This window comes from Anolis carolinensis, chromosome 4 (assembly GCF_035594765.1).
Source record: "Anolis carolinensis isolate JA03-04 chromosome 4, rAnoCar3.1.pri, whole genome shotgun sequence".
In the NCBI taxonomy this organism is placed as follows: domain Eukaryota; kingdom Metazoa; phylum Chordata; class Lepidosauria; order Squamata; family Dactyloidae; genus Anolis; species Anolis carolinensis.
In genome coordinates, this window is record NC_085844.1 from 156,974,341 (window position 1) to 156,999,526 (window position 25,186).

At 37.7% G+C, this 25,186-nt stretch overlaps 1 protein-coding gene across 4 annotated transcripts in view; it reads right to left on the reverse strand.

Moving 5' to 3' along the window:
- Positions 1–25,186, reverse strand: part of prkacb (protein kinase cAMP-activated catalytic subunit beta) — a 91,030-nt gene that overhangs the window by 27,595 nt on the left and 38,249 nt on the right. Inside the window, exons 1-2 of one of the 4 annotated variants that reach the window (XM_062978099.1) lie at positions 16,918–17,235; positions 9,598–9,838 (exon numbers count right to left, since the gene is read on the reverse strand). The exons of 2 other annotated variants lie outside the window; for them this stretch is intronic. In XM_062978099.1, coding sequence (XP_062834169.1) covers positions 9,598–9,838; positions 16,918–16,920 — 244 coding nt within the window. In that variant the 5' untranslated portion in view covers positions 16,921–17,235. Of the gene's footprint in view, positions 1–9,597; positions 9,839–16,917; positions 17,236–25,186 lie in introns of those variants that run through there. One more of the 4 variants, XM_008114165.3, reaches the window with a different exon arrangement.

The following is a 25,186-nucleotide window of genomic DNA, read 5'->3' on the forward strand; positions in this document are numbered from 1 at the left end:
TCACTCTTTTATATATATAGATGGATGAAGGGGACTTATCTGTTAGGAAAACAGGTTGGGAATCCTGTCTAAAATGACCAGAGCAGAAATAATTCCATTCTTTTCATTTTTTGTCATGTTGTCTATATAATCACATTTGTGAGGATGCAAATGTACTGTCTGCTGAGACAGCTTGCTCTACCACACACTCCATAATTGTGCATCTGGCAGGCAAAGGCATATTCATTTGCCCCTGTTTACTGTTCAAAGCAATTTTTCTACTCGGATGCTAATTTATCTTATGGACCTGCTACAGTGACCATATAATGCAGTTCGAAGCCGACTCAAAGCTGTGGTGACCATGAAACTCATACCAGAAGTGCGCATTTCAACACAGATTAAATGGGAAGCAACACATTAAAAAGTCACAAGAATATCTGATGTAAACTATATAATGTGCTGCAACTGATTCAATTATATGCCAAATCAATAAAGAAATCAGCTCCGCAAAATGCAGAGCACAGAGTAGAAAGCCGCTCCTACTGAAACGCAGTAATGAACCTAAAATGGGGGATCCAAAACAATGCCCCAAGGGCGTAGCTGGCCAGCCTGGGATAGTCAACCCCCTGGAGATGAAATTGATTACCTCCACTGCTGTCAGTTTCCCTTTTTAAAAAATCCCATATGCCTTTGGTGCGCTGATGCTTATTTCTGTGAAAAATTGAGGGAAGGGGTGAGTCTGCACAGTGATTTGAGGCCAAGTTCTGTGATTAATGTAATAATCTTCCAGGCCTCAAACTGATTCCAGACCTTTTGATCTAATCACCCACACAGCAAACCTCTCAAACCAGCTCCAAGGTAGAATATAGTGTCTCTGTAGAAGTGCCCTCACAGGCACTTTTAACCGATTTAGTAATTTTATTTATATTGTAATGGAAAGTTAGCCTGGCAAAGCAGTTTACATGGACTAGGACTGCAGGAGACTAACGTTCAAATCCCTGCTCAGCCATAGAAACCTATTTTGTGACCTTGTGCAAATGAAAATCTCTCTGCATAAAAGTGGTAAACATCCTCTGAATGAATCTTGCTAGAAAAGCCTATGATAGGTTTGCCATAAACCAGACTTGACTGGGTGGAAGGTAACAAAAACAAATGTTTTTTATAATGTATTTAAGTATTGCTAGCCATTGTGAGTGCCTGTATTGTCAAAGCAGCAATAAAAATAAATTGAGCTCTGGGTCATATCAAAAACTCTGCAGTCTTTATGTATATTTATACATAAATAATCCTATGGATACTTGCATGTGTGTGTGTGTGTGTGTGTGTATGTATATGTATATATATGTATGTATGTATGTGTGTGTGTGTGTGTATATGTATGTATGTATATGTGTGTGTGTGTGTGTGTGTGTGTGTGTGTGTGTGTGTGTGTATATATATATATATATATATATATATATATATATATATATATATAAATTTTACTCAATAGTAATGGATACTTGTTATCTGAAAAAACACAAAAGTTCCTAATTTTTTCAATTGGATTTTTTTACATAAAATCTATGAAATATTTTCAATGTAAATGGACCCAACTACTGAACTTCCACCCATCAGTGCACATTTTATTTACTAGTTTTATTATTGCTGCTTCCCCTTTTTTGTAGTTTTATAGTCTAGTCAATGACTCTGGGCTCTAATGAAAGAATGAGCATACCAAAGGTTTCTAAAGTTTTCACCAAGGATTTTCAGGAACATTCACCCACACAGATGTGATGAAAAGAAGAAAGAAAGAGAAAAAAGGTTTACACATTTTCCATGTGGTACACAGAAATAAAATTCATCCCAATTCAGCTCCCTTTCCACCTTTCTCCCCAATATAGAATGGACATCAGAACAGACCAGTCATCCCACATGCTCAGACTTGTATGAAGAAATACACCTGCAAAAAGCAGTCAGAAAACCACTAAGTTTTACAGAAATAACGAATATGTAAGGACTGTGAAGAACAGTACATTGAAAACATTACAGAATTCATGAAAGAAATTGGTTTGTTAGTAATTTAGGCACTCAAACACGTGACACATAAAACAGTGATGTACTGCAATCTCAGAAGTGTGCTATAGGGTATCATTCACAGATCAGTTGCACTGACTGTGAATACACTTATCGATCCCCCTCCCAGTTATTCAGTACTATCCATATGTTATATTAAATTGAATGGGCATGCTAAGCAATTGTGCTGCATTAAAACATCTGGCAAATGGTGAAGAACTGCACATGCAGCCTCCAATCTGGCATTTCTTTCAGAAACCACAACATTTTGGTGTAGTCAACCTCTAGTATTAACCAAAAATGTACTGTATACACCCAGGTATAAGACTAGAAATTTTAGTAAAAATCAACTCAAAAATCTGGGCCGATTCATACATGAGTCAATGTAAATCAGGCACGGACAGACTTCGGCTCTCTAGGTGTTTTGGACTTCAACTCCCTACCAGCTGTTAGGAATTGTGGGAGTTGAAATCCAAAACCAGGGGGGCCAAAGTCTGCCCTGGCCTAATGTAAATAGTGGATCTTAACTCTTATCACAAAAGAAACCATCCCTTTCTCTGAGCTGAGTGATAAAAGGTGAGAGCTTTGCCTACCTTGGGAGAACCTGAAAGAACTACCAACGCAAACATCCATATGATGGCACCAATTCTGGCCTATTAAAACACCTAGACAGGAAAACAGTAGTGGTAGCGGCTCTCTGACACCTCTCCTCAACAGAGAGTAGAAGAGGTTCAGGTTCTCCCTGGACAGATTAAGCTCTTGCCTTTCCCCACTCTACTCAGAGAAGGGGATGGGTCCCTTTTTATAAGAGTTAACACTGTACTTTAATTACCTTAATTAACAAAAAAGGAACAATCCCTTGCTTTAAGCAGAGGCCCCTTTTCTGGAAAATGGTGGTGGTAAAAACCAGGGACAGCTGAAGCAGCACCGACACTTTCCCCTCTCCACAAAATGACCCTCGATATATCAACAGGTCATATCAGAATCCACAATTTGGTCCCTAAACCTGACCTCGACTTATGCATGAGGTTGACTTGAATAAACAAGTATAGATGGTAACTTGCCTTTGGGAGGAATTAAATGGCCCATATGCACTTGCCCCAAAACTCCTTATACTTTACTTTCACATGCCATCACTAGGTAGGCATTGACTTGCACAAAGCCATAACATGAACCTATTGAAAACATTATGATGAATTATTGATGTTACATAACGTTCACCACTTCCTGTACAATTTTACTTACTGCAAATAGTTATACTGACAACTCTAAAGTGTGTATTTACTGTTCTATTGATTCAAACATCTGATAAGGGAAAATATAAACATGTGCTTATCCCTCTTTAAAGTCCTACCTAACAACCCTGGTTTCTTAACTAATTAGTATCAAAATGAACTAGAGGTCTCTGAGTTCACTTTCCATCGCTCATGTGGAAGGGAGGACAGAACAGGAGCCCAAGGCTCTCAGTGCCCATGAGTCATGATGACTATGCATTCTCTCTGGTATCAGAAGCTACTGAAGTCAGTGACCTTCCAAAAGTAGTGTAATATATATTTCATTCCTGCTGATTAGATTGATAATGGAACTGCTGTGATGTGTATTTAGATTTTGTTGTATTTTTCTGCATAGACTGAATATGTTCTTCAGAATAGAATATTATTCAGATTACAAGCACACAGTTTTGTGTGCTTGTAATGGAATTACAAACACCCAGTTTTGGGTTACATGGTCATTGTCCCCTTCAAAGTATACCTCCCTCCTTTTAAAACATTTGGAGTATGTGTAAAAGAACTATCAGTCCTCCTTAAGTCTAATTTAGTGGCTCCCATGTTAGAATCATAGTTTGGAAGAGTCCACATGACCACATGTGCCATCCAGTCCAACCCTCTGCCATACAGGAAAAGTATAATCAAAGCACCCCTGACAGATGGCCATCCAGCCATCTGTTTAAAAGCCTCCAAAGATGCCTCCACCACACTCCACGGTTATATTATATGTTATATTATAACTATGCAGTACCATAGAACATTGTTGGTGTTAACCTTGGCACCCACTATATGGGGGGTGAAGGGGGATACCTGGGATGGCCCTGACAAGTTGCAGGGCTTTGGGGCATTTTGGGATTTCCCCCTTGGGGCTGGACTGGGGGGTTCCCGCTTTCTTTCATAGTTTTGTGGCTCAGGAGGGAGTGCCCGTGGAATGGCTTTCCAGTAATGACCGTACAAGCCAGCAAGCCATTAAGTGGACTGTCTCTGGGGTCAGGTGTTCACCCAGAGGTGGATGAGGAGATAGCCATTGTGTGATACTTGGCCTCCGCCATGACCTATTTCTTTGTTGCTCCCTCCAGGTTAGCTTTTACTGCTCCTGATTGCAGTTTAAATAGGTCAATAAACAGCCCTTTGTTTCATATTTTGTTGCCTGGTCTCTTATTTCACAGTGTTACTTCAATTATAACCAACAGGTGAAAATGTATCCTGTTTTCCTATTATTTTCCCCACCCATGTTGCCATTGTAAACAACCATAGTTTATGATATGGGAAAAAGGTGAGGGGGGGAAATGGTTTTCTTCCTTCAACTCCTCTCCCCGCTCCATAAAATGGACTATCCTTCTCTGTCTAGGCCTGCTTTTGAGTCTGCCCGGATAATGGAACAGTACTGTAGTTTTTCATAGTTCTAAACAGAAGTTAAGTTATTTCCATTTACAGCTAGACAGAATTTCCATTTAGAACTTCAAAGAAATCTATAAGCAAAACTAGTAGTTGTTGGACATGTGATTATGTAACATGGATTTAAGTCATACGTGATTGCTATGACTTAAAATTTAACAATTTGATAAAAGTGATATTTTGTCTTCTCAACACTCTGTCATCTTTATCATTAGGCATAACGAATCAAGCCCAAATGTATAAGTGTTTTGATTACAATGTGAAGAAGCATTATGTTTAATACACTGAAATTAGTGTATATTAGACTTGCAACATTATATTATTAACATCAGTTATGCTTAAACTGCTTAGGGTATTTATAGATAGATAGATAGATAGATAGATAGATAGATAGATAGATAGATAGATAGATAGATAGACAGACAGACACATGCTTACAGTGGACAGTGTCCACATGATGGAGGTTCAAAAAAACTTGCTTTGTACAGAATTAATCATGGTTTTAAAACAAAAGTGGCAATAGCACAAACTGTTTTGAGTCTAAACAAACCATACCTGCTTTGATTAAATGTCACAATCTAGTTTGTAAGAATGGCTTTCATCAAACTACAGATTCGTTTCTCTTTGAAAACCCAGTATTTTCTATTGCTCTTGAAACAAGGTCGTGTAAAGCATAATCTTTACAACAAGTTATGCCTGCTGACTCCAGGAGTAAGCCTTCTGCAGGCACACACACACACACACATACACACACACACTGGAGAGACAGAGAGATCTACAACATTACACACAAAGCAGGCATCTCTGTTACAGCTCTGCATAGGAAGCAAGAAAAAAGAGCAGATAATGCAATTTATCAAGCTAGGACAGAACAACAGCAGAGAAAGCACCTGTCCTTTAAAAGGAATCTATTCTGCTAACTACCCACATTTTGTTCATTACTAAACTAGAAGAATAAGAGCTGTTACTCAAAACTAGTTCTTGGAATCTATTTGAAGCCACCTGCAATACTTCATCTTCCCACATTTTCAAATTTTAGGTTGAATGAAGTATTGTCAGAAAGGCTGAACAGTAACTGATCCAATCAGCTACAAGCACAACACACACAGAGAGTCTGTACGGTGTAGTGGTTTGAATGCTGAACTATGAAAACTATGAACTACGAACTCTGGAAATAATGGTTTGAATCATGACTTGGACATGAAACCCACTGCACATCATACTCTCTCAGCCTTAGATGAAGGCAAATGCACAAACCCTTTCTGAACAAATCTTGACAAGAAAATGCGGCAATCCATTTCGCCTTCAAGTCACGTAAGTTGAAAATGGCTTCAACAACAACAACAACAACAACAACATAATTTAGACCAGAAGGGGCTATGGACAAGCATCCAAAAGGCTGAAATGACAGCAGCAATGGTCAAATATCCATTGCAAACATCTACTACCCAACTGCTTTTACATTTCTCACACATGGTTTGCAAAGCTGGCATGAAACAAGCACTATTTCATCATGATTATTCTATTTTTTTCCCAAAACATCATTTTCCATAGTAACTATCTATGCATGATCATTGAAACAAGCCTGGGCAGAAAACTGAAAGCAAGCCTTCTAAACAGAGGTCATTTCTGAATAGAGAACACCCTGTCTATTACATTTTATTTATACACAAACACAATACAGTCCTCAAAAATTTATTGTAGGTGTGGCAACTATCCAGACCTACAGTTACACTTTCACAACATGTTTGGATATTGCTAACTGCGTGTTCTAACTAGAGCTGTATATCTTTTTATAATAAGCATTCATTCAACAGCAATCTCTTGTCCTCCTCCCACCATGTTGCAGCACATATATTTCAGAAATAAAATCTAGCGAACAGAGCTCATGAGATTATACAAACATCAATTAGCATAAAAAAGATACCTACAGCCCTAGATATAATTGCTATGCTAGCCACACAGGCAGATTAATAAGAGATATAGTTCAGTCTATGAATAAATTTTCCATTGGTAAAGTTTATATGAAGGACTGCTATGTGACTTTAAAGTGACTCCAATTTATAGAAATCCAATATAGGATTTCCCTGGCAAAATTCATTGAAAAGAGACTCGCCATAGTCTTGCCTAAGCATATTAAAATATATTGGTATACTGAAAATATTGGGGGCCCAAGTGCAAGTTTCTCTGTGTCTGACCGAAGACAGTCCTCTCCAGTCAATAATAATGGACAAACCATAAAATGCAATCAGCCTGAAGCCTATAAATATCTGGGTATACTACAGTTGCACAATATCAAGCATGGGCATGTGAAAAATGTGGTCAGCAAAGAATACATCCAAAGAGTCAGAAAGGTTTTGAAGAGCAAATGAAATGGTGGAAATACGATCAAGGCTATCAACACCTGGGCCATACCCGTCATTAGATACACTGCTGGAATTGTGAACTGGACACAAGCAGAGCTAGATGATCTGAACAGAAAAACAAGAAAACTGATGACAATCCACTACTCATTACACTTGCGTAGTGATGTCGACAGACTTTACCTGCCCAGAAAATCAGGAGGCAGAGGGCTTCTGCAAGTGAAACAAATGGTAGAAGAAGAGAAATATGCCCTGCCAGATTATGTGAAAGGCAGTCAAGAACCAACATTGAGGGAAGTCAATAGTAGTAAACTGCTTAAAGTGCAAAAGACAAAGAATGAATACTGTAAAAACACAATCCAGAGCAGAAGAGAAAACTGGCGAAAGAAGGCTCTCCATGGACAGTTCCTGGGAAAAATTGAGAGCCAAATTGACAAAGAAAAAATATACCTGTGGCTCACAAATGGAACTTTGAAAAAGGAGACGGAGGGCCTGATTCTGGCAGCCCAATAACAAGCCATTAGAACCAATGCCATCAAAGTCAAAATTAAAAAGTCGATGACAGATCCCAAATGTAGACTCTGCAAGGAAGCAGATGAAACAATAGATCACATCCTCAGCTGCTGCAAGAAGATCACACAGACTACAAGTAGAGGCATAACACCGTTGCTCAAATGATTCATTGGAATGTGTGCCACAAATACCATCTGCCTGCTACCAAGAACTGGTGGGATCACAAGCTGGAAAAAGTTACAGAGAATGAACATGTCAAGCTACTCTGGGACTTCCGAATTCAGACAGACAGAGTTTTGGAACACAATACTCCTGACCTCGCAATCGTGTTAAAAAACAAAGTATGGATTGTCGATGTTGCAATCCCAGGTGACAGCAGGACTGAGGAGAAACAACTGGAAAAGCTGACACAATATGAGGATTTAAAGATTGAATTACAAAGGCTCTGGCACAAGCCAGTCAAAGTGGTCCCAGTGGTGATCGGCACACTGGGTGCAGTGCCTAAAGACCTTGGCCTGCACTTAAACACAATCGCCGCTGACAAAATTACCATCTGTCAGCTGCAGAAGACCACCTTACTGGGATCTGAACAAATTATTCGCCGATACATCACACAGTCCTAGACACTTGGGAAGTGTCCGACGTGTGATTTTGTGATATGAAATCCAGCGTGTCTGTCTTGTTTGCTGTGTCATACAATAAAATAATAATAATAATAATAATAATAATAATAATAATAATATGAATCATCCGAAAATACATCACACAGTCCTAAACACTTAGGAAGTGTTCGACTTGTGATTTTGTGATACAAAATCCAGCATATAGATCTCATTTGCTGTGTCATAATATGTCTTTGTGTCAATATTAATAATAATAATAATAATAAAGTAAAACAAGCAGTCAAAGAAGATGAACATGCCCTGGCAAAATATGTAAAGGAAAGTGAAGAACCTGCTTTGATTAAAGTCAAAAATCAGAAATTCCTCAAAGCACAGCAGACAAAAAACCAGTACAAGAAAACCGCACTACAAACTAGAGCTGACAGCTGGCACAACAAAACATTGCATGGAAAGTTCCTTGAAAAAATTGAAGGAAAAGCTGACAAGGAGAAGAGCTGGCTATGGCTCATGCGCATCATCCGAAAATACATCACACAGTCCTAGACGCTTGGGAAGTGTTCAACTTGTGATTTTCTGATACGAAATTCAGCATATCTGTTTTGTTTGCTGTGTCATACAATGTCATTGTGTCAACAACAACAACAATATTTTTTTATTATTTATATACCACCCTATCTCCTCAGGAGGACTCGGGATGGTTTTCAACATAAAGCAAAATATTCAATGGACCATACAACAATGTGAACATAATAAAAACAATAAACATAATAAAACAAGAACATACAATTCAAAACAATCCACAAATATCAAGTTTCAATATGCTCCATCAAGGGTTCAATATACCAGTGACCAGAGCTTCAGTGTGGACATGGCCAACTATAATGGGTTAGCTGCGAGTAGTGCATCAGAATATCGTACGGCCAGGTAGTGGATAAGGTGTAAAGCAAGGTCCTAGTTGATAGCCAGGAAGGGCCAAGGGATTAATCCTGCTTGAAAACCTGAAGGAACTACCAGGTTTTCAGGTCCTTGAAGAAAGAAGGCAGTGTAGGGGCTTGCCTGATCTCTCTGGGAAGGGTATTCCAGAGCCAGGGGGCCACCACTGAGAAGGCCCTCTCCCTCATCCCCATCAAGCGCGCTTGTGACCGTGGCGGGAGCAAGAGGAGGGCCTCCCTGGCATATCTTAGAGCCCACACTGGTTCGTGAGGGAAGATGTGATCATGAAGACAGGCAGGGCCCAAGCTGTATTCTGTTCATAAAATATTCTACATCACTCTACATAATTCTGTTATGTGGCAGATTGAAGCTGAGATAGTATAGGCAATGAAAAGCTGTTTGCCAAAGTCACTGCCACATAATAGATACAACAAAAAGTTGTCACAGATCTTTGATCATACTCACTCTGTCTACAGTTTAGTAATTGTCCAGCCTTTTTCTTTACCCATAAAGCCAGCTGGGCTGTGGCGCAGGCTGGATAGCAAGCCAGCTGCAACAAATCACTCTGGCCAAGAGGTCTTGAGTTCGAGGCCAACCCGTCTTGTCTCTGTCTCTGTTCTATGTTATGGCATTGAACGCTTGCTTTTATCTGTGTAATGTGATTCGACCTGAGTCCTCTTTGGGTGAGAAGGGCGGAATATAAATGCTGCAAATAAATAAATAATAAATAAATATTGTGTAAACTATGGTGAGTTATATAGGCTTCAAAGCAGTAGATAGGAAAATGAGGGGCTTCATTCATCTTATACCAATTTTCCTACCAGAGGTGTGAAATGGAACATTTTCAGATGCTCTATCTTTTTTCTGGATTATTTTCCATGCCATATATGTTCACATTTATCTATAGTTGTTTGGCTGTTGTATGCCAACCAGTGATATTAGAGAGGCTACATAAAAGCTAGGAACATGTAGTTATTTTTGTAATCATTGGCAAGCCCTAGAGAATAGGATAACAAATCAACACATTGCTGAGTTTGTTTGTATTTCAAAAAACTCTTGCTTCTCAATCCATCACAAGTCCAAATAGTCAAGGAAAAATTTGATATCAATTCTTTAGTGAAATGAAACATTCAATTTGTTGTCCTGAACCAGATTTTTCTCAACCTGAAGTAGAACTGATAAGGAGTGCAAAAAAAAAAATGAGTGAGCGGTGTTGAAAGTATTACAGGTATACCTCTACAAAAGAAAATTAAGCTGTGAATATAAATCAGTACAGATCCCCTGTAGCATGTGATGTAAAAAAAAATTCTTTATGCATAACCATTTTTGAAAGATGTATGGGAACTATATCCTATTCTGTTCATACTAATACAAATATTCCAAAATGTAAGTTCTACAAACACCTTGAAATGTGTTTGAATATAAAATTTAAACCATTTGTGCTAAATCATATAACACTACTGAGAGCACTAAAAAACTATTTCCAAATTCTTCTTTTTCAAAAAAAAAAAACTCCACAAAAACCTCACATTACTGTTTACTACCATGAAAATAAATGTAGAAATGTGTTGTCGAATGTAGAAATGACACTCAAGACATGGGAGTGAGGGATGGGGAACTGTTTCAGACCGAAGCCTCGCAGACATGTTTTAATCTTTGAGTGTTGTGAGCATTTAAAATTCATAAGCCTAATAGTTTGCTCACATTCTGCTTTAGAGCAGTTAAAGCATAACGGAAATGCTTTGAGATTCTATCTACAAATTAAAGACACCCCCCCTTTCCTTGATTCTTTCTTGACCTTTTCTCATTGCTCATTTCAAGCTAGCCAGGCATTTTATTTTCTGTAGTGCTGAGCCCCAACTGGTTTCTGACAATCCCAAAAGCTCAGGTCAGCTACTGGCTCTTTAAAGAGAGACAAAGCACCATATGGCGCTGTGGTGTATTTTTGAAGCATCAGTACAGATTATTCTCTCCTTTCAGACTATGTAAGGACCAATAGCACACAGAGAGATTCTACAACACAGGTATGAAGGAAAAGAGCAAAGATAGGAAAGTAATCCTTGCTCTTAGCAGTCTACATAGGGCTTTGATCTGTGATCCTCTAAATTAAAGGCTTGGTCACAGAAGAGCAGTACTCGTAAGTGGGAAAAAGAAGAAAGGAAGTGTGTGTGTGTGTGTGTGTGGAGGGAGGGTGCAATGGTATCATTCAATAAAGATTGCCAAGGAGGCACACATTTTTGTTGACTGTATTCATAACCCCTTTGCTGGCAGTAAAAACATTTATAGTGAGCCTACATATCTCTGAGGAGTACCAAAATAATTGGTACTGTGGAAGCAGCCTTCCAAAAAACTGAATACTTACTCATAATACTGACCACTGAGCTTTATCAAACTTAAAATAAACTGCTGCAGAGAAATGTTCCTAAATAACTGAATAGAACAATATTTCACGTGTGAATGATAACAGAGATATTAGTGCATGGAAACAAAAAGCATCCAAACCAATTTTCTTGAACAAACGCAGACTTGCACCATTCAATTATAAATAAGAGTACAATTCCAGGAGACAGGGGAAAAAAGCTACACTTTTACAAACAGCATTAATTTGGTTGTATCTGAACACAAAAAATGTCAATCAATATAGTTCCAAAAATGATTGGGGGAAACAAATCGCTTGCCTAGCAAAATCACTCTTGCAAAACAATACACCCTTTAAAAGGGGAAGAATGTTTATCTCCATGTCCACTAGTAGTGGGGAACACAGGGAAATGAAAGTTCAAAAAGTTCAAACTGAAACCTTTTTTTAAAAATCCAAGGAAGATATATTGTGCTCCTAATTAGCCCATTATTAAGTTCAATAAAGGACCTAGGGTCTTCCATAAAGGAAGTTATTAGTTACATTTCAGATAAAGGAAAACCTTTTGTTCACATGTTTATTCAAAGAGGGTTTATTCAAAGTAGTACTGAAATCAAAACACTCTGGAGATCAGGCTTAGTTTCTGTACTAAGTGTGAAGAAATACGTATTAGTTAATGAAAGTCCTACAGGCTAAAAGATGTGCAGTTAAAACAGATGCATTTTTAAACAAACAGAAATGTATACACAATAAAACACAGGCAAATGGTTAGATTTAAGTGCAATATATATTAGTATTAGCATTGTTGTCTTGCCTCACAAGGGCCCAAAAGAGTGGAGAAATTAATATCCATAAAAAAATATAAAAGCATTTAAAAACGCATTAAAATATCCTTTAAAAACTCCCCACAACAGTCTAAAATGAATGATTTTTTCTCCTCACCAGGAAAAGGTACAAGAGACATCGACATGTTGTATTTCTAAGTTTTTAACACATCTTGATATTTTACTGTGAACTTGTGTCTAAATATATATTCCTCAACAGTTTCACTCAAATGCTATGGGTGTGAAAATCAGAACGAGTTGGTAAAATTAATTCCAAAGCTGCAATACCAGGTGAAGTCCCACACTTCTTTCCCTACCAGACAGTCCAAAATGGTGAGAGAAGACAACTCTGCAATGGTCTCCAGGTCAAATTTCTAAGTTGACATGGGATCCTATTTTACAATATGCATTGCCTTTTTTGGGGTGAATTCTTTTAACTTCTGTATAACACTTTGGACACACACACATATATTATATGAATTCTCTGGCTTACATCCAACATCACACTAAAAGGTAGCTACCAATGTGACAGAAACTTCTCCATTCTCCTCCACACTGCAGCTCTCTGTACTGTCTAGAAACCTGCTACAGATGGTTCACCTAAGCAGGTTTTAAGGTTCACTGAAACATACATACATACATACATATGGACGGGTGGTTCACTGTCCTTAATTTTGCTGGAAGTAAGGTTTATCTATGAAACAACCTTAGTGGACCCTGACCTCTTCTTGTATTATTAGCTTAGTCAGTGGTTCTCAACCTGTGGGTCCCCAGGTGTTTTGGCCTACAACTCTCAGAAATCCCAGCCAGTTTACCAGTTGTTATTTCTGGGAGCTGAAGGCCAAAACAACTGGGAACCCACAGGTTGAGAACCACTGGCTTAGAACAAGAGAGCTAAGAAAGGTACTTCCATTTATACTAGGAAGCTCCATGTCATGCCATATCAGAGGGCCCCCTGTTCCTCATCTTTCAGTTCAAGTTTTGGGTGTCTTTGATTGAGAAAAGAAGCCAGAAATGCCCTGTTGCATGAATTGGACACTGCTTGCATTTCTCTGGAGGCAAATTTCTCTGGAGGCAAATATAGAATCTAAAAATAAATGTGTTATGTATGGGCTGTCACATTTTCAACACTGCATTATTTTCAGCAGACTGTAATTTCTTCCTCAGATCATAATGGCAGAGCTTTTCTTCTTCTGATTTTCAGTACTAATAGCAATACTCAGTCCAGAGATGAAATAACATAAACAACAATGAGCAAGGCATTATGGATGGATCAATCTAAAATATCAGTCTCATCCCATGTTAAAGGAATGAAGAACTATGTTAAAAATACAGCGGACTATGACTCTGGAGATTTGGATCCCTGTTCACTGGGAAGACCCTAGGCAAATCACACTCTCTCAGTCTTAGAGGAAAGCAAAGGAAAGCTTCCTATGAACAATTATTGCCAAGAAAACTCCATGATAGGTTTTGCCTTAGGTCACTGTAGGTCAGAAGTGACCAGAAGTCACACACATATGGTAATAACATTGATGAACTGAAATGTCCACATGGAGAGTTAGAGCAGTAGGAAGTAGCTCTGTGCTTAGACAGCACCATTTTTCCTCCTCTCACTTTGCTTCCCAGTAACTGGGAAGCAGCTCATACCAAATACTCTAAAACAAGGGTCCTCAAATTTTTTAAGTGGAGGGCCGGTTCACAGTCCCTCACACTGTTGGGGCAGGACTATGATGAAATAGTCCAAATTAGGATTGTTGTTGTTCTGTGCCTTCAAGTCATTTCAGACTTAGGTCAACCCTAAGTCTAAAGTTTAGGACAGGAGTCAGGTAAATGATCTTGGAGGGCCTTATCTGGCCCATGGGCCTTAGTTTGAGGACCCCTGCTCTAAAATCATGATTTGGAGGATAAGAAATATGTGAATTCATTAGAGGAAACACACCTGAACGAACATACGTACCATGGAAAGAATCAGACAACTATGTGCATGTTCACTAGTTAACATCAAGTGTTTTATTTTTACCTCTTCAAGTCCTTTTTCCTGCTCTGCTAAATATGTTCTGCCTTACAAAATTACGTTAATATTGTTAGTGAAAGCAAGGAAAATAATGCTTTCCAAAAGAATATGCTAAAGATTCCTTGCACAATTTGAGTATCCTATATTTAAAATGCTTAGGATTTGGATTTTACGTGTGTGTGTGTGTGTGTGGGGGGGGGGGGGGGGGGGTTAAAGGTTTAACCCTTCTCACTCCCAAAATGTTTCAGGGTAAAAAAAACTCCACAGTTTCCTCGTGAATTTTAACTAGTTAACCAATTCATGAACAAACCAGGTTTTTTTTAACCTGAAACAATGCCCCCCTCTCCTCTGGTTACAGGCCTGCCTGTATTTGCATACAAATAAATAATGAGATATCTTGAAGTTGGAACCCACGTTTTCTCACATTTATGCTTCATATATATAGTCTGAATGTAATTTTATACAATGCTTTTAATAATATATATGAAAGAAAAGGCATAGAAACTTAATCAACAGAAAGCAAGGGTGTCACTAATGGTAGCCACCTATGAGGACAATTTTAGATTTTGGAGTATTACAGATTCCTGAATTCAAGATAAGGGATGCCTATTCCCTACAGCAAATATAGAAGAACTCAAGTGAGGTCAGTTCTTCTCATTTTGGCCTCTGATTCACAGATCTGGGGATACAAATCCTCTGAATGGTTTGATCATATTGACTGATGAGGCAGCAAGGATAGAGATTAGATATACACTCGCCTTCTCAAAGAAAACAGACTCTTTGCTTTGCCTATCCAGACAGTCCCAATATCCCAGTTGTCTAGATAGCAAAGGAGACCTTTTCAGCTAATATTCCGGATGTCCAAACAGTACAACAGAAAATATGCATATAAAATGAAACATGCACAAACCAATGCTATATGGCTATTTCTGGTTATTACTAGGATTATTAACCATGCATTTCCAGCCTAAGCATGTTGGGTTTTTATATGTGTACGCCATATTAAAATGCTACACACATGTGGATAACTGGGTGGGGACAGAACGAGCTTGCTCTCTGCCTCCTCATGCAATTTGGTATGCATATACTCTGGCTATCCCTTAAAGCTGAATCTACCGACTGCCTATCCATTAGAGCTACACTTCTGTTTACTAATAAAACAGTTCATCCTGTGAATATGCTTGCAAACTGAGTGCAATTTTAGAACCACTTAGGAATCCTTGTATTTCCAAGAGACACAATTCAGCACAGGAATCACCAAGCGGAAACCTGATTCTGCAAGGTATCTCTCCTTGATTTAGTAGTTAAACTCTGTTTGAGATACCATCAAAATGTAAGACAACACATAATAGATTTTTTCCCCACCATTCTCTGTAAAGAGGGTTGGAGAATTGAAAGATAATAAATTTGTCAGCCTACATTCCTTATGGGCCAGATTTTTACAATCTGTGCTGGCAGCTGCATAAGCAGTTACCATGACTAAATCAAGCAGATGTCAGAATCAGATTCCCTCCTCCCCATGTGCACCACTTTCCCCAAAATGCAAATCACATTCATGTTTGTTTCACGATTATAAGACTAGAGCAGCATGAATGAACAAGACAATTTATATGTTCTTTAAAATCTATCCCTACAAATAAGGTTCTTTCACATCTTCTGTACCTTACCTTTTCTAGGGTAGTTACAAATGGCCATCTGGATTATCTTAAAGCTGCTTTGCTTTTTGAATTACACTTCAACACAGGTGAAGTGCTCATGATTTTATATATTTAGACAAAAAAAAATCCTTAGAGTTCAGGGAACAATATGCCTTTTGGTGCATATTTTTTATGGAAATAAGACCAAATAAAAAACAAAATGGCTTATATTCTAGGTTATTTGAGTCTAGTTCATTCATGCTGGAGAAGGGTATGTGATGTTCAATTCCTAGTCATTATTGAATGATTCTAAAATCCAAGCTTGCTTTTTGAAATGCAAACAAAAATCAGTTCACAAACCTGATCACAGTCTGATTCATTTCCTTGCCAGATCAGCCTCAATTTTAAATGACAGAGCCATAATTTAAATGTGCATGCCTTGACATTCTTAAGAATATATATGTGTCAAAAACAGTTGCATAAAGGAGACAATACCAATTACATTGTGTAAATTTTGAGATAAATTGTGTTGTTGAAGGTTTTAAAACAAAATTTCTGAGTCGAAATGCCATCTGTAAAAATTGACAAGAGAATTATATAAAGGATGCCAATGGAAATCTAGGCTATTTCTACAAAGTTTTTTGTTAGAATGGTTGAACTTTCATTATAGATAGCAAAACAGACATGCTTGCAAATAAAGCATTGTATTATAATTTGCATCCTATTTGAATACAGCACAGTAGGAAAGGCTGCATCCTGATGATTTACAAAATACTCAATAATTTAGTATTTATTTTAAAATCAACAACTCCGTAATACCAAGATAGTAAAATGAAAAAGGTGCATGAGAAATTTAATATAGTACAGAGAATAATTTGATATATCACTTTTCATAAAAGCAGATAAATCCATGACAGAAACAACACTGTAATATTAACAACAGAAATAGCTTACCATTCATATTGAAAGGTTCAGTTGTAGAAACATATTGCTAGTAATACACGTCCAGTAAATGAGTTGTTTAATCTCTAGAGTAGAAGCACTAGTGCTTTCACACACAGCCACTAGGATGGGAAGGCAAACAAACCCAGAGAGCTTGCCTTCATTCAGGCTGTTGGAGATATGAAAGCAATCCAATACAAATACCAACAGTAAATCTCAGATCAATATTCAAATAGCGATGCTCATTAACCATTTGGTTTGGAGCCAGCATCACCTATACACATCGACAGCAATGCAAAATGGCAGAGGGAAACGAAAACGCAAGGATGTTTTTAAGATGTTCTCAATTATATCACGCACTGCTTGTTTCCATAGCAACCTTAGAGGAGAATTATCGGTCTGCTTGTACCCTACCAGCAATTTTTTTTTGCTAAAGCTTTAATCTGTTCACACAGAAAACATCTCTCTATATATCTGTGTAAACACACACACACATATATTTATTTATGGATTTTTTAAAAAATTAATATTTCTCCAGAGGTAAACAACTCAATGTTTTCAAACATAAGCACTTTAAATATCCTATATAAATTGCTTGGATGCAGAACTTTTTCCTTCTATTATTTACTACCACGATGAGCATACAAGTGCAACCAATCATTCCCAATGGTATTTCTCACTCCATACACAACAACTTGTGCATGAGCTGCTTACTTCATGATTCCTGAGCAGCCAGTCCCAACACTGGAAGACAATTTAATGAATGAACCTGATATTTTTCTGATAGAGGCTGAAAGAGTTAAGGATTTCCTGAAAATCACCAGAAAACAAACCATGCATGAAGAGCAGGAACATAAGCCCTAAACCTGTCACAGTGTTAGGCCTGATGCAGACTTACAACTACACCAGGATGGTGAATCACTTTCATCTCAAGGGCTGAGATTTTTTTCCCCTGGGAGTGGGGTAGTTCTAGTCCATGAAGTCAAAGGACAGCATATATAGAGAGATAAATATAGCTTGAAGCCATACATACTGGCAGTAACTAAGCCAGAGGCATTTCAACCTTTTAGAATTGGTAAACTGATTTTACCCTTTTCAGAATGGGTAAAGCAGAGCCTGCATGGAGTGATGGTTTGAAAGTTAGACTCTAGAGCAGGGGTCCCCAAACTAAGGCCCGGGGGCCGGATGCGGCCCATCGAAGCCATTTATCCGGCCCCCATGGCACAAGGGCAGAAGGGGGTTAGACTAAATGACCCAAGGGGTCTCTTCTTCTCTTACAACCCTTATTATTATTATTATTATTATTATTATTATTATTATTATTATTATTATATTTTATGACACAGCAAACAAGATAGATATGCTGGATTTCGTATCACAAAATGACATTATTATTATTATTATTATTATTATTATTATTATTATTATTAACATTGAGGCTGGGTGGTCATCTGTCAGGGATGCTTTGCTAGTGCTTTTGATGCACAAAGGCAGAAGGGGATTGGACTCAATGGCCCAAAGGGTCTCTTCCAACCTTCATTATTATTATTATTATTATTATTATTATTATTATTATTATTATTATTATTATTAATTGAGGCTGGGTGGCCATCTGTCAGGGGTGCTTTGCTTGTGCTTTCGGTGCACAAAGGCAGAAGGGGATTGGACTCAATGGCCCAAAGGGTCTCTTCCAACCCTCTTTTTTATTGTTGTTGTTGTTATTATTTTATTGTATGACACAGCAAACAAGATAGATATGCTGGAATAATAATAATAATAATAATAATAATTATTATTATTATTATTATTATTATTATTATTATTATTATTATTATTATTATTATTGCTCGGTGGACAACTATAGTCCGGCCCTCCAACGGTCTGAAGGATCGTGAACCGGCCCCCTGTTTAAAAAGTTTGGGGACTCTTGCTCTAGGGTGTTGTCACACTTGAGGATTTTTCCTCTTCAATCCATTTTAAATGCTATGACTGCCTCCTGCAGATTTCTGGGGCTTGCAGTTTAGGGAGACCCAGAGCTTCTCTGGATGAGCAGTTTAAAGGCTCCTCCCTAAACTACAAACCCATGAATTCTCCAGGAGGCAGTCCCAGCATAATTCTGGGGTTTGTAGATTAGGGAGGAGCCTTTAAACTGCCCCTCCAGAGGCAGTCACAACATTTAAAGTGGCTTGAAGTAGAATTTTTTGTGTATGTCAGGAGAGACTTGAGAAACTGCAAGTCGCTACTGGTGTGAGAGAATTGGCCTTCTGCAAAGACATTGCCCAGGGGACGCCCAGAAGTTTTGATGTTTCTACCATCCTTGTGGGAGGCTTCTTTTATGTCCCTGCATGGAGCAGGAGCTGATGGAACTCATCCGCGCTCTCCAAGGTTGGATTCAAACCAGCAACCTTCAGGTCAGCAACCCAACCTTCATGTCAGCAGTCCTGCCAGCAAAAGGATTTAACCCACTGCGCCATGGCGATGCTCAAGTGTGATGACGCCTTAGGACAGGATTGGAGTTCCTACTTGAACAAGTGTACCTTTGGACAAGTCATACTCTCTCATCCTTAGAGAAAGGCAAGGGTAAACCCCCTCCAACCATGTTCTGTCAAGAAAACACCATGATAGAATCACAGAGTTGGAAAAGAACTTGTGGGCCATAAATCACATTCAAAGCATTTCCGACAGATGGTCATCCAGCCGCTATTAAAAAGCCTCCAAAGAAGGAGTCTCCACCATACTCCATGGCAGAAAGTTCCACTGCTGAACAGCACTCCCAGTTAGGAAGTTAGGTTCATCTTAGGGTGAAGGCACACAAGAACTGGGCACTCACCAAATGATGGTGTCAATGCGAAGGGAGAGTATTTTTCTGGAGAATCCCAAAGGGAGAAACAGAGGCCCCGGGAGTGTCAGAATAAAGTGTCAGATCCTGTATTATTTCTTACCTTAATTTTGATTAAGAACTCAAACAAAAACATGACATAAGCTAATGAACGGCTATGGGTACGAAGCTGAAACACCTTCTTCAAGCATAGGTTATTCAGTAACACATAACAGCAACAAGTATGATTAAGGTTTGCCTAGGTCTATTAATACTGAAACATAATGTCTCTGTGATATGCATCAATGTAACAAGGATTTTACTTGGGTTCTGTTAATTCAAGTATGTTGCGCGAGGCAGCTACTTCCCTCAAACTTGGAAACTAAATAATAATCCTTGCCATCACTTCAGTATTAAAATACCACCGCAAACAGTTCAGATTGTAAACCACAACCTGCAAAGAGGAATCTGCATAAGTCTTAGAAATCCCTCACACTATGCCTCTCATAGACTAAAAACAGAACTAATGGAAGTAATAGTACTTTCCAAATGTCAAATTATCAGTTTGCTTAGAACAAGTAAAATGTATTATAAGGAATACAACTTAGAGAAGAGAGAGAATTTGTTCCGATCCTTCTGCTGCCTGCTGCATTACTAAACCACCAGAAACTAACAACCCACAGAGAAAAAGCTTCCCCTTTGAAAGCACTATAACTGAAGCACAAGATGTTTTGCAAAAAGGATATGTTAATTCAGCATAGGATTCTGCAATGTATTTTCTGCCATACCAGCTGAAAACAGATCCTTTTCTTTCTTTTTTCAAAAAAAAAAAAAAGATATGACTTCAGTAATTTCTTTTCAAAATGTCCTGTGATAAAATTCATACCAAACTCCAAAAACGTACTCTTCACAGCTTGTATATCAGGTATGGGCAAACTTCGGCCTTCCAGGTGTTTTGGACTTCAACTCCAAACAGCATAGCAGCTGTTAGGAATTGTGGGGGGTGATGTCCAAATCACCTGGGGGGGGGGGGCAAGATTTGCCCATGCGGGTTGTATGTATGTACTACTACTCACAAACATAAAGCCTATAGGGGTCTAGGAAGTAAGTCTCATATAACTCAATGGGACACTCTCCTGGAGTAATACACAGTGTTTCAGCTGGCAAATTCTCAGTGTGGCTTAAAAACACACACATTCCAGCTTCAAAACCAAATTTCAAATGATAAGCAAAGCCCTAGAAGTAGCCTCTTTTATTGAACTTGTGGACAATGTATCAGAACAACCATCATTAGAGAATCTGAGTTTGTTTATCTGTAAGAACAGTTAATCCCTTAAAATTATGATTTAACAACACACCTAAAACATTTATTTGGGAAAGAACCATTCAAAACTATCAGCATTGATTTAAGATACAGCATTAAACACAATCTCCACCTCTCGAATACTGCAGAAGATACCTGAAACTGCAGATGTGATCAAACATCATTAAGTCACCTGACTTCTGATCTCTGCACACCACAGAGTTGCACCGAAGGACCTAGAGTTTTCTAGAGAAGTATCCTGTCTAGCAATTTGCTAGGTCCTCCATCCAGCTTGACGTTATGGCAACTTCCAAGGGAAGCATACAATAGAACCACCCAGTAGAGTGATCAAATTCCTAGAGATACCATTTTTCTGCAGGTAAGTGAAACCACAGATGTGAGTTCCATGATTACAGGGTTCTTATTATATTATTAAGTGCATATTTTGCGTTTTCCAGAATAGTCTGTGTTTTCTGTCCACCTGTGGATTTTTAATGACCAGGAATTGTCTAGATATTAAGTTCTCAATTGATAATTTGGAAAGCCTAGAATCAATTGGAAAAAATGATGCAGAGCTTCTGGTATGTGGCTCTTACTAGCAGATGAAATTACTTTCGCAACTGTGGAAGCATGTACATAATTCTACACTTCTATCTTCATCCCACTTTGGGAAAACAAAACTGTTAAATATGTTTTGAATGAACACATACTTCCCATAAGAAACAAGAAAGAATTTTATTTATGTTGAACTCCACAGTAACAAATTTTAAAGTTGAAACAGCACTGCAGAGCTGCAGAAAACAGTAAAATGTATTAAGCCCTCCTTATAAAAATACATTTCAAAGGCCTGCTCATTATTGTCTGTTTACATTCCAGCTGAACTCTATCTATACATTACATTTTTGGCTAATCTATTGGTCATCACAGTGCACATTATTACTTACAAATGCAATTCAAAAGATCATATCCCCTTGTGTTTATTCACTAGCTGTTTCCTTGTTGAACAAGTCAGACAGGTAAGCATAGCTTAAAAGTGGGAAGGTCTCTCCACCATTTAAACATAAAATGTATTGCTAATTAGCTCAAAAGGTCGTAATCTTGTTCACATTCATAATCCTTGAAAGGCTAGCTCTGAAACTAGTAGCAACCCCCTCCCCTTCCTTCTTTCAATCCATTCTTGCGTGTTTACATTCTCGGCAGGAACCATCAAAGGCCCTAATCTTGAACCTAAGCACATTATACGAAGTCTGATGGAGTTCTAGGCAGAAATTAAAAAAAAAACCCCTGTAAGAACCCAAAATATATATGAAATGCTTTCCTTGAATGCTTTTTTTCACTTTGAGTGCCCATTTTCTTCTAGAAACATGACTAGCCACAACGTTGACATCATTTGATCCTGGCAACCTTAGATATGTAGAAATATTTCACTGGCAAATACATTAAAACAGACACAAAAACCCAGCCTTTGTGAAGCTTTAATATTGTTCTGAAAAAAATACAAGTTTTTACCCATTTTTAAATTATTTTGGTAGACATATACACAGGGATTTCTACTAGAAAACCAACTGCAATTTTCTTGTTAAGCTATCTCACACCAGCATCAATTTTTGACAAAGAAATGGGAAAAAGATGGAAACACATAAAATTTCCTGAAATGGCAATAATTCCTAAATTCCAGCACTGTTGTGTTAGAATGCAGCTAATAAGATAAGATTAACATGGTCCAAATCTTCTGCATCACCAAAAGATACTACACTTTCCATCTTCAGACCATGTGTTAGAAAAATGTCCCAACACATGGGTACAGAAAACTAATTTTAACAAACAGAATTGTAGAGACAATTTCAATATATTTTCTGTCTTTGATACATTTTCCAAAAATTATGCTGAGCTGCCAAATGTCTTTGACTGCTTTATTGTTCAACCTAATTCAGTCACAGTTCAATTTGGTTTAATTTAAGCTACTTCCAAAGACTATACATACTAACACAAATATGATTCTGCATTAGGTTTGTTTCATGTGTTTCAATTTGCTTTCAATTACTGTGTTTCAATATTATTATCAAGTCAATAGAGAGTTTATAGTAGGGTATGGTATAGAGTATAATATTAGTTAAGCTTACCTTTATTAATAACTCTCAAACAACCAGAAACTACGCTTATCTGGCACCAACCAATCCCCAAGGATGTTGGTTAAATGCAGCATTTTAAAATAACATAGACAAATGTGTATATGTAAAAGCCTTATTGCTTATCCTTATTGCTCATAACTAATTTTAATGTAAATGTAAATATAGTGGGCAGAGATTTGATTCCAGGATCCTACATAGACACCAATATCTATAGATACTCAATTCTTATTATATACACTGGCATAGTAAAATGGTGTCTTTTATATAAAATGCCAAAATCAGGATTTGCTTTTGGAAATTTTATTTTTAGGAATATTTTTGAGCCACAGTTGGTTGAATGTATGCATTCTGAATCTATGGATAAGGAGGGCTGACAGGAATGACTGAATTGTTCCACACCAAGAACGAAAACCATTCTTCATTCTCTGTAACAGATTTTGACCAAAGCAGAACCTTCTTGATTTTGGTATACAAAATGAAAGCAAAAATGAAATGTATTAATATACCTATATCTATAAATAAACATGTTCAAGTGCTTATATTCTTATATCTGCAGTGCAAATACCATGGTTGCATATTGTCAATATTATAGTCAATAATGTTGTTCCTGTATGCCTTCAAGACATTCTGACTTGTGGTGACCCTGTCAAGGGGGTTTTCTTGGCGAAGTTTGTTTGGGGAGGGTTTACATTGACTTCCTCTGAAGCCAAGAGAGTGTGACTTGCCCAAGGCCACCCAGTGGGTTTACAAGGCCAATTGGAAATTCAAACCCAGGTGTCCCGATATCCTAATTCAATATTCAAACTGCTATGTCAGGCTGGATTATCAATATCTAGTAAAATACTTGCCACGATACTGTGGCTTAACATCTGGATAGAAAATATTATATTCAGAAACTCTTCTATGAAGAATTTTCACTACCAAATCACTCTTTCTCCCTCTCTCAAGCTAATTTATATCACAAAATTAGAGCAAAGCTAAAGTGACATTGTACTCCTTTGAGGAAGGAGATAGTAATTGTAGCAAACTAAGCTTAGGGCAAAGTAATCTGGTAAACACCCAGCACTTTGTTTTGGAAAGTTAATGCATTTTAGTTAGCTTGGAAGACTACTTTTAAAAGTGGTTATAATTTCAACATAATTAGTAACCATTATATGTTTAGAGGAGGAAGTATTCATTGTTCTATGCTACTCCCCCCAATATTTATCCTCTAGACTGGTTCACTATCTGATGTCCCGTCCCTCGAGGTTTTTATTCTGATCCCTTTCTCACCCAGAGTTTTTAATTTTTAATCTAGTTTTTAAATGTAGTGTTCATGCGGCCCGCTCTTGTTATATTGCTGTTCTGATCTTATGTTGTACTGTTTATTTTATGTAATGTATTATTTAATTGTATTATGTTATGGTTATATTGTATTGTCTTGGGCATGGCCCCATGTAAGCCGCCCCGAGTCCCCATTGGGGAGATGGTGGCGGGGTATAAATAAAGTTTTATTATTATTATTATTATTGTACTTTTTGAATTTTCAAACACACAAATGTTTAAAACTTCTGGTCTGTACTGCAAAACACCGTTTTTCCTGGGACCTTCTTGCTGTCTTAAGAGCCGCAATACAACAAAAGGCATCAGCAAAAGTACAACATGACCCAGCATTTAAATTGTCTGGTCATTTAGTAGGTAAAATCCTTTGACTATAAGAATAATGCTGCAAAAGGAGTGATGCTAGTAAGTTACAAGTGTAGCTTAGCTATACTTCTGTTACTAAAATTAAAAAAATGGTGACAACTAATTAATTTGAAATACATCCTGCCAAATCTTGCTTTTGCTTATATTTTAATTTGTTCTTATGAAGCAGTTGTGGTTTTAAAATATCAGAGAATGTAAAAAGAAAGCAAATACCCAAACCAGTGAGATGTAGTTAAGAGATTTTTCAGGCGTAACAGCAGAACATGCAACTAAGGTCTTCTAAAAAATAAAATAAAAGGTAGATTGGCTGGCTGTATAGAACAAGAGACAATTTACTGGCAA